This window comes from Dromiciops gliroides, chromosome 2, assembly GCF_019393635.1.
Source record: "Dromiciops gliroides isolate mDroGli1 chromosome 2, mDroGli1.pri, whole genome shotgun sequence".
NCBI classification, from domain to species: Eukaryota; Metazoa; Chordata; class Mammalia; order Microbiotheria; family Microbiotheriidae; genus Dromiciops; species Dromiciops gliroides.
The window spans coordinates 689,234,158-689,244,983 of NC_057862.1; the positions used below are offsets into that span (position 1 = coordinate 689,234,158).

The 10,826-nt window shown below is 41.3% G+C and overlaps 1 protein-coding gene across 1 annotated transcript; it reads right to left on the minus strand.

Moving 5' to 3' along the window:
• Nucleotides 1-8,808: 8,808 nt before the first annotated feature.
• LOC122742247 (adenosylhomocysteinase-like) lies at nt 8,809-10,143 on the minus strand. The gene has a single exon (XM_043986345.1). It carries the CDS (start codon nt 10,108-10,110, stop codon nt 8,809-8,811), a length of 1,302 nt encoding a protein of 433 aa, XP_043842280.1. The 5' UTR covers nt 10,111-10,143.
• Between the last annotated feature and the right edge of the window lie 683 nt (nt 10,144-10,826).

Here is a 10,826-nt window from a genome sequence, read left to right on the forward strand (position 1 = left end):
AACCCCCATTACTCCACCAAAAAAAAAGTCAGCTAATCTAAGTTGATCTCATCATTTTATGAATAAAAAATAGAGACCTATAGAGATAAAGTGACTTGTACAAGGCTTCCCAGGTAATAATTGACAGAGACAGGATTTGAACCAGGTGCTCTAACTACAAATTTATCACCCTTACCACTATAACAAAGCATGTTGTATGATTCTGATGCGGGAACAAAATCTCTGAGTGTCCATCTTTTCATGTGCCAAAAAGGGTGAATGAGACACCTGATATTTACTTCAGAAAGCAACATGAAAAAAAGTCTGACACTATATGCAGTGTCATATACCCAAAGCCCCCCTCTTCCAAAGAGAGGATAGTACCTTCTCACATCTCTCCCTTGCTGCCAAATTTGGTCATCACAATATCTATAGATAGATAAATCTGTTGTTTTCTTGTTATTCTTTCTATTTACATTGTTGTAGTAATGTATATGATGTTCCTGGTTCTGCTTACCTAACTAGGGAACAGTTCATTTAAGTCTTCTCATGCTTCTCATCACATTCACTATTTCCCATAAAATATTAATATTCTATTATATTCATCTATTACAACATGTTTAACAATTCTCCCATTTACAGGCATCTATTTTATTTTGAGTTCTTTGCTTTGCGAACTCTTAAACTCATTATAAATTTCATTCCTCTCCATGATGTATTTTGGATTTTCTCTGCCATACCTCAAAAACCTCTCACTGCATCCTCTCTATCCTTACAGCAGCCCTGGAATTCCCACCCTCTCAGGTGAATTAGATGGCTCTTCCCAGAACCTCCATTTAAGAAGGGTACCCAGGACAGCCATGTCTTCTCTTCCATGATGCTTTCTGAACTTTGTCTACCAAGCTTCCATGTCAAGTACCATAGTCTTCTCCCTTTCCAGCTCCTTTTTATGTGTCCTCTTCACTCATTAAAATGTAAACTTCTTGAAGGAAGAGACTATCTTTCTTTGTGCCTATATTTGTATTATCAATGCTTAGGACAGTGCTTGGCACATAGGAAGTACTTAATTAATGCTGACTGACATATTACTCTTTGATGAGGCTCTAGGTGGGGTAATGGTTAGAGAGTTAGCTTGAGTCAGGAAAACCTGAACTTAAGCCCTTCTTGTAACACACCATGGCAGTGGTACCCTGGGAAAGTTACCTACCATTTAGACTATAGGTTTGGGAGAAAATGCCAGTCTGAATTGGTAAAGGAATTTCTCCCCTGGGAGATCTCTATGCTAGTGAAATTGCTAGTCTACTTTGGGAGTAAGGGGAGCATTTCTAAACTTTCCATATTTTTCATAGAGGGCAACCAAGTCACAGAGCTGAAACATGACTCAAGCTTCCCCACCGTTAGTGATATCTTACCCATCATCTTGCCTGTCTGAAGAGAAGAATCAGGAATAGAAGAAATAAGGCAGGAGTGAAATTATCCTTCCTGTCCTACCTTCAATTCTCAGCCCCTGGTCCAGGAGTGTTGTGCCTTTGCTTTTTTGTTTGTTTGTTTTGGATTTTTGGGGTGTGTGTGTGTGTGTGTGTGTGTGTGTGTGTGTGTGTTTAAATCACCAAAATGAACTGTCCTTGAAATATTAGGCCCTTTCAGAAACAGTTGTCCTCATCATATTTACAAATTTTCCTATTGACTACCTGCCACTTGGAGCTGTTATTATTCAGTGAGGACCAATTCTGGCCCAGTTCTGTAAGACGTCTTCAGTGGGGAGTTGACTATATGACAGGAACACCATGCAAAATTGAACTGGCAGGGGTCCATGGTTTGGCCTTGTTTCTCATTAGCATTTTCTCCTGTTCCATTATCTCCTCACACCTTGGCATTCCCCATGATCTTTCTGCTAATGAAGCTGCTAATAGGGAAGGAAAGAAACAACAGAGGCATGCTGTGAAAATTTGGCCTCACTAGTGAGAACACAGGATTTAGGTGGCCTGTTCCTATTTCAAAATTGGAAGAAAAATGAAAATCTTCAAAGAATATTTATGTTCCCTTCCTTTCGTGTGGCCCCTCTACTTGAATACTCAGTTTACTGCTTGGCTACAGGACAGAAAACCCTGGTGAGTAGGGCGGGACACCATGATAGAATATGTCATGGACAAGGAGGCTTCACTGGTTCCTCATTCTACCAAAACAAATGCTCCTATCGGGTATTAAGGCCTCTCCTTATCCAGCTCCAACATATTTTTCAGGCCAAGCTACTTATGCAACCCCTTACCCCACCACCCCTTACTTCTCCACCCCTGCACTCTACACACTGGCCAACCTAATCTACCAGCTGCCCCTTGTAAATGATGCTCATCTCCCACCTCTGCATCTTTGTAAAAACTGTTCCGCACCACCAAAATATTCTCACTCCTCATCTTTGTCTCTTGGGATTTTTAACTCTCTTAAAGGTTCGTTTTCAGGGTGCATTCTTTGCTCAAATTATGTAATATCTATTTTGTATATAGAGTTGTTTATCTGTTAACATGCTATATGGTGCAAATGCCTTGTGAGCTCCCAGAAGCTATCACCTAGCCTGCTTTATCAGTATGGTCCCAGTCCTGCTTCCTTTTATTCTCAGTCATTTCTCCACAGTCATCTTGCTCCCCAGATGAGAGACCAAGCACTTGGAGTACTAACTTTGCCTTTTTGGTAACCCCAGTGCTTAATAAAGTGCCTGGCACATAATTGACACTTAATAAATGTTTACTGATTGATTAATTTTTAATTCTTCCAGGTCCAGAACTCCCAGTCAGAGCCCCACCACTTCTTCTGATTAGTGTGTATGTCACATGGTCCACTATATCTAGGCTGGCTCCAACCATGTTTCAATGTATGATTAAATGAGATACTAACTGTAAACAACTGGAAAGTGCTTAGCACAGTGCCTGGCATATAGTATTAGTTCTTCACTCATAATCAAATCTTTTCCTTCTCATTCTCTAGAATTTGCCACCAGCACTCAGGTGAGATCTTTCTCACCATGGGACTTCCCATTTTCCCACAGACCTCTTCACCCATGAATATCTCTCCACCATGCTGGCTTCCTTCTTTCAATGGTCAGATCCTTTCTGGGGCCTCCATTTCAAGGATAGACCAAGACTGTTCATTTCCCTCTTTGCTCTGTTTCATAACCCTAGTCTTTCCTATCGTGGGCCACTACAGCTACATACACACAGGCACACATACACATTCACACATACATGTATGCACATCTACTTTCAGCCTCCTTTTATGTATTGTCTTTCCCAATTAGAATGTAAGCTCTTGAGGTTTTTCTCTTTGCTTGTAATTGTAAAACGTTAACTTTGTGTGGTGTCAGCCAGATAGTAAGTACTTAGTAAATTCTTATTGCCTGCCTGCCTACCAATACTGCCATTGGTATCAAAAAGTGACACAGTGGATAGAGTGCAAGTCTTGGAGTCAGGAAGACTTGAGTTTATATCTGGCCTTATATACTTCCTAGCTATGTGACCCCAAGCAAGTCACTTAACTTCAATTTTTCTGTTTACTAAACTGTAAAATGAAAATAATTATAGCAACTACCTCACAAGATTGTTGTGGGATCAAATAATATTATTTGTAATACATTTAGCATAGTGCTTAGCACATAATAGGTGATTAATAAATCTCTATTTCCTTCCTTTGGTCAGGCATTGTGCTAAGCACCCAAGATGCAAAAACAGACAAAAATCTAATCCCTGTCCTTAAGGATCTCCTGTTCTAATGGGATTTCAAGTTAAAGCCATACTTGCAGGAGATATTCAGCTTACATAATGTTCAGAGAGACAAAGCAATTTGTCCAAGGCTCCATTGTTAGTCATTGATGATCTTTCTTCAGAGAACACAAAACTGGCTTTGGAAGGGACCTTAGACCTCATCTAGTCTAGCTCCTCTTATTTTATAGATAAGGAAACTGCTGCCCAGAGATGTTAAATGATTTGCCCAAGATCATAGACTAAAAAAAACATGCAGAATTTGAATTCAAGTCCTCTTGAACAAAGGTCACCAATCCCAAATGCAGCACTTTCTCTTTGTTACAATATTCTTAATGCATTGCCAATTTGGTGAGCAAATAGTGTCTAACTTTTGAAAATTAAATTCAATATTTTCAGGCCCCTTCCCACACCCCTATTCTAATTGTTCTTTGGGGAGCAACCAGATGAGTATCAAGCTGCTTGGCCTAGTGAACCAAGCATTCGATGTGGGGTCAGCAGACCTGGGGCCAGTTCCAGACTCTATGTGTGACTTTGGACAAGTAATTTCTCCTTTCAGAGCTTGAAGCTTCTCATTTCTTTGGACTGCATTGCCTTTAAGGTCCCTTTCAGTTCTGACTGAAATATCTGATATGATATTACCCTCAAATATAATGGAAGAGCAACTGGAGACCTGGTTTCATCAACATAGGGCATTTTCAGAAAGAGAAATTCCCTGTCCAATAGAACTTTGCCAAAAACAGGTAGCAGCTATACAGAGCAGATTGCTGGAGCCCTCCAGGACATATAAGTATCTGTGAACAGGCTACCCTCAGGCCACCTCCTTGGGCATCACACTTCCAACCATGTGTCATATCCTGCCCTGGGAAGCACCTCCCCAGTTGGCAAAGGAAACATGTATTTGAGAGGCAAGATTTGACCTAAACATGCTACAAATTGCATTACTTACCTGTCAAGTGGTGATGTCTCCAGGTGTTGTCTTTATTTATTTTACTTTGAAGCAAATTTTAGATGTTTGCATAAAATCCATGTTTGTGGCCCCAAAAAAGAAATTCTTGTCATTAGGTGTCTTTGTGATAAAATACAGAGGTATGGCTTTATAGATCCTGATGGGGAGGGTTCTATAAATATCAAAGTGGCCTCCCAAGCCTTGTGCTTTCCAACATTTCAAACACCTTAATGGTTTTTTCGCTGAACCATAAAAAATATTTATAAATTCATTTTTCAAAGCATTTACTCTATGAGAAGCTCATAGCATGATGTGAGACACAAATTATGATTATTGGAGCATAAAAAAGGGCTCGGGGCCTATGTATATATAATGAGGAGAAAGCCAAATGCTCTTCTAAAGTGGACTCTTAGAAGCAGTCATTAAAGGAAAGGAAGGGGGACAAGGGATTACTTATGCTGGTGAGGTATCTTTATAAACCCCTTGACAGGATGTAGCAACAACTTGCAATGCTTAATTTGTGCTAAGTATTTTCATGGGGCAATAAGAAAAAATCATGTCATTGCTGTTCATGGTTTTTTGATCTGCTAGTTTTTGAGAAATTCAATATTTTATCACTGCTGGGATAAGATTGTGTTTTTTCCTTTATAAATGAATGAGAAGACATTTATTAAGTGCTAACTGTGTGCCAAACACTATGCCAACTGCAGGAGATAGAAAAAGAAAAACCAGACAGTCCCCAGCTCTCAAGCAGTTCACACTTTAATTAGGGGAGAAACATATAGAAGAGAGCTCAGCTTTAATGAAGGTGAAAAGACCCAGAGGTCCTATGGCACAGTAATGGGTACAGTAAATGCAAGGCCTAGAGGTCTCTAGGTTATAGCCATAGGTCAGATGATAGAAAGGGAAAACTACAGGGCAAAGGTAGAGTGGATGATAAGGCCTGGACTTCCTGTTCCATCTTATCCAAACCCAAGTATGAACAAAGAAGCAGCCTGAGCTAATGGGGAAAGGTGTCCCCAGTGCTGGTAAGTCTTCTACCCAGCCATGCCAGATGGGTTCTGGGATGGCTCAGGGAAGGCTGAAGGAGGGAAGAAGGATTTGCAACTGACCCTATCGTCTCCTCAGCTGTTCTTATTATCTTAATCTATAGGTTATCCCATAAGTCTTAGTGTAGTTTTAAGCTATTAAAGCTTTTTTTTTGGGGGGGGGGGAGCGGAACCAAGATGGCAGAGAGGAATCAGCAAGCTACCTGAGCTCTCCTTCTGTTCCCTCAAAAAGAACATTAAATCAAGCCTCTGGACAGATTCTGAAACTACAGAACCTGCAAAGAGAAGAGAGACACAGTCTTCCAACCAGAGATAATTTAGAAGACTTCAGGAAAGGTCGGTCTGACTTGGGCAAAAGGGAGGCGCAGTGCAGGGTGGCAGCGCAGAGCCAAGGGTGTTGGGGCAAGTAAGCAGGAAGCTGTGGGTCCCTGGATCCTGGCTTAAAAATCTGGTGGCACAGCAGGACAGTGGCAAAACCCACCTGCACCAGCCAAGAGGGCAGGTTGCTAGCTGGAGGGCCATGCACAGGATAGGCACAACAAGGCCCACTGATCCCAGCACACTCAGACAGAAAGTCCAGGGCAGGGGAAATCGACACACCACAGAGGTCTCAGTGTAAAAATCCAGTGACACAGTCCCTATACCCCAGCACAAGAAGTTCAAAAGAGGGACCCTGGTGCCCCCAGAGCAGACCTCAAATTTAAAAATAAATTAAAAAGTAGATAGATAGATAGATAGATAGATAGATAGATAGATAGATAGATAGATAGATAGATAGATAGATAGATAGGTAGATAGATAAGCTGCAGTATGAGTAAGAAGCAAAAAAGAGCTCTCACCATTGAGAGCTTCTGTATCAAAAGGGAAGAGGCAAACACAAACTCAGATGAATTCAATACTCTCAAATTGCCTACATGTGAAGCCTCAAGAGGGAAGCTGAATTGGTCTCAAGAACAAAAAGCCTTCCTGGAAGAGCTCAAAAAGGATTTTAAAAATCAATTGAAAGAGGTAGGAGAAAAAATGGGGAGAGAAATGAAAGCAAAACAAAAAAAAATTATGAAAAAAGAATCAGCAGCTTGGAAAAGGAAGCACAAAGATTGACTGCAGAAAACAATGTCTTAAAAAATTAATCTGGCTAAATGGGAAAAAAAAGGTGCATAATCTCATTGAAGAAAACAAAGCCTTAAAAATTAAAATTGGAAAGTTGGAAGATAAGGAATCCATGAGAGACCAGGAATCAGTCAAACAGAATCAAAAGGTTGAAAAAATAGAAGAAAATGTGAAATACCTCATTGGAAAGACAACTGATCTGGAAAACAGATGCAGGAGAGACAATTTGAGAATCACTGGAGTGCCTGAAAGACATGATCAGAAAAAGAGTCTAGACACCATATTCCAGGAAATTATTAAGGAGAACTGCCCTGATATTATAGAATCAGAGGATAAAATCATCATTGAAAGAATCCACCAGTCACCTCCTGAAAGAGACCCCAAAAGGAAAACTCCAGGGAATATTGTAGCCAAATTCCAAAATTATCAGGTGAAAAAGAAAATACACCAAGCAAACAGAAAAAAAGCAGTTTAAATATCATGGAGCCACAGTCAGGATTGCTCAGGACCTGGCAGCTTAAACATTAAAGGACTGCAAGGCTTTGAATATGATATTCCAGAAGGCAAAGGAGCTTGGATTGCAACCAATAATCAAGTACCCAGTAAAATTGATCATTCTCTTTCAGGGGAAAATATGGGCATTCAATGACATTGGGGATGTTCAAGGTTTCTTGATGAAAAAACCAGAAGTGAATAGAAAATTTGATCTTAAAAGACAAGACTTAAGAGAAGGTTAAAAAAGTAAACGGGGGAAAAAGTTACTCAATTAGGTCAAAGTGTTTACATCCCTACACGGGAAGATAATACTTATAACTCTTGAGAACTGTAAATGTATTTGGGCATACAGAAACACTATACACAGAGGGTATAAATATAAATTGTTTTTGATGTGATGGATGATACAAAGAAAATTAAGGGGTTAAAAAGGGAGTCTATGGGGAGAAGAGGAAAGAGGAGGTGGAATGGGGTTAATTACGTCATATTGAAGAGGTGAAAAAAACTATCACAATAGATGGAAAGAAGGGAGGGGTGAGCATTGTTTCAACACTACTCTCATCAGATTTGATTCAAAGAGGGAATAACATATGCCTTCATTTGTATAAAGAAACTTAGCTCATTCTTTAAGGAAGTAAAAGGACAATGGAAACAGGGGACTGATAGAAGGGAGGGCAAAAGCAAGGGAAAAAAGGGTAAAGAAAAGGGAGGGGGTGATAAAAAGGGAAGGCATATTGGGGGAGGTAGGGATAAGAAGCAAAACATTGGTGAGAAGGAATAGGGGGAAAGAAGGGGGAAAAAGTACACGGGGGTATATAGAGTGGAGGGGAATAGACAGTTATTAATAATAACTGTGAATATGAATGGAATGAAATCTGCTATAAAATGGAAGCAAATTGCAGAGTGGATTAAAAAACAGGATCCTACAATATGCTGTTTACAAGAAACACATTTGAAGCAGAGAGATACACACAGAGTAAAGGTAAAAGGCTGGAGCAGAATATATTATGCTTCAGCTAAAGCCAAAAAAGCAGGAGTAGCAATCCTTATCTCAGACAAAGCAAAGGCAAAAATAGATCTCATTAAAAGAGATAAGGCGGGCAGCTAGATGGCGCAGTGGTAAAGCACCGGCCCTGGATTCAGGAGTACCTGAGTTCAAATCCGGCCTCAGACACTTGACACTTACTAGCTGTGTGACCCTGGGCAAGTCACTTAACCCTCACTGCCCTGCAAAAACAAAACAAAACAAAAAAATTTTTTTTTAAAATAAATAGAGATTTAAAAAAAGAGAGAGAGATAAGGAAGGAAACTACATCTCACTAAAAGGTACTATAGATAATAAAGTAATATCTTTTTTTTTTTTTTTTTTTTTTTGCCCAACCAAACCTCAATACCATTTATTACTCTGTGCAAGAGGGGCTGGATAGGCAAGAAGATGCGCCTGGTCACTTGGAGTCTTTGAGCTGGCTAGGACTCAGTACTGGTAGTGGTCTGGTTTGAAGGGGCCCTCTCTGAGGACACCGAGGTACTGGGACTGTTTGTCTGTCAGCTTCATCAGCTTCACATTCAGTTTGCCAAGGTGGGCCTCAGCCACAGCTTCATCCAGCTTCTTGGGGAGGAAATGCACTCCCACAGGGTACTTGTCCGGGTGTGTCCACAGCTCAATCTGGGCTAGCACCTGGTTGCTGAAGGAATTGCTCATGACAAAGCTGGGATGGCCCATAGCACAGCCCAGGTTGACTAGATGGCCCTCTGCCAGCAGGATGATCCGCCACCCATTCTTCAGCTTATAGTGGTCCACCTGAGGTTTCACGTTCACCTTCTCCACAGAATTTTGATTCAGCCACTTTACATCTATTTCCACATCAAAGTGGCCAGTGTTACATACTATGGCATCGTCCTTCATCTGTTCAAAGTGCCTGCCCAAGATGATGTCTACACAGCCTGTGGTGGTGACAAAGATGTTTCCCTCTTTGCAGGCCTCATCCATGGTGGTCACCTCATAACCCTCCATAGAGGCCTGCAGTGCATTGATGGGGTCTATCTCTGTGATGATGACTCGGGCACCAAAGCCCCGAAGGGCCTGGGCACAGCCCTTCCCCACATCACCATAACCTGCCACCACAGCCACCTTGCCTGCAATCATCACATCTGTGGCTCGTTTGACGCCATCGATGAGGGACTCACGCCAGCCATACAGGTTGTCAAACTTGCTTTTGGTAACAGAATCATTCACATTGATGGCTGGCACTTTCAGAACTCCATTGAGCTTCATCTTGTAGAGATTGTGGACGCCGGTGGTGGTTTCTTCAGAGATGCCTCTGATGCCCTTCAGGAACTCAGGGTACTTGGTGTGAACGAGGTTGGTGAGGTCCCCACCATCATCCAGGATCATGTTGAGGGGCTGCCCATCCTTGAAATAGAGGGTCTGCTCAATGCACCAGAGATATTCCTCGTCAGTCTCCCCCTTCCAAGCGTACACAGGAACACCAGTTTTGGCAATGGCAGCTGCTGCATGGTCCTGGGTGGAGAAAATGTTGCAACTGGACCACTGTACCTCGGCTCCCAGAGCCACCAGTGTCTCAATGAGGACAGCTGTCTCCACAGTCATATGCAGGCAGCCAGCAATCCGAGCACCCTTCAGTGGCTTGGAGGCTGAGTACATCTCTGGAAGTTTCATCAAGCCGGGCATCTCATTCTCTGCTATGTCCAGGGCTTTACGTCCCCATGTGGCCAGGCTGATGTCAGCAACTTTGTAGGGTAGTTTTTCAGACATGCTTCGGCCTCCACCGCAATTATTTAATGACTTAGCAAAGACCACCGTGCGGAGACTTCGGGGATGGGGGTGATGAGGCCTCAGGAAGGCCGAGGCAGGCAGCAGGCAGCAACGGGAGGGACGATAATAAAGTAATATCAATATTAAATCTTTTTGTTCCAAGTGGCATAGCATCCAAATTCTTAGAGAAGATAAATGAGTTACAAGAGGAATTAGACAGTAATACTATACTAGTGGGGGATCTGAATCTTCCCCTCTCAGAATTAGATAAATCTAGCTGAAAAATAGATAAGAAAGAAGTGAAAGAGGTGAATAGAATACTAGAAAAGTTAGACATGACAGGTGTCTAGAGAAAATTGAATGGGGATAGAAAGGAATATAACTTTTTCTCAGCAGTACATGATACATTTTAAAAAATTGACCACGTATTAGGGCACAAAAACATCATAGTCAAATATAGAAAGGCAGAAATAGTAAATGCATGCTTCTCAGATCATGATGCAATAAAAATGACATGTAAGAAAGAGCCATGGAAAAGTAGACTGAAAATCAATTGGAAACATAATAATTTCATTCTAAAGAATTTATGGGTCAAACAACAAATCATAGAAACAATCAGTAACTTTATCCAAGAGAATGACAATAATGAGACAACATACCAAAATCTATGGGATGCAGCCAAAGCAGTGCTTAGGGGAAAATTTATAGCTCTAAAT

Coding starts and splice junctions, on each gene's coding strand:
- LOC122742247 (XM_043986345.1), bottom strand. CDS start 10,110: ATGTCTGAAAAACTACCCTACAAAGTTGCTGACATCAGCCTGGCCACA.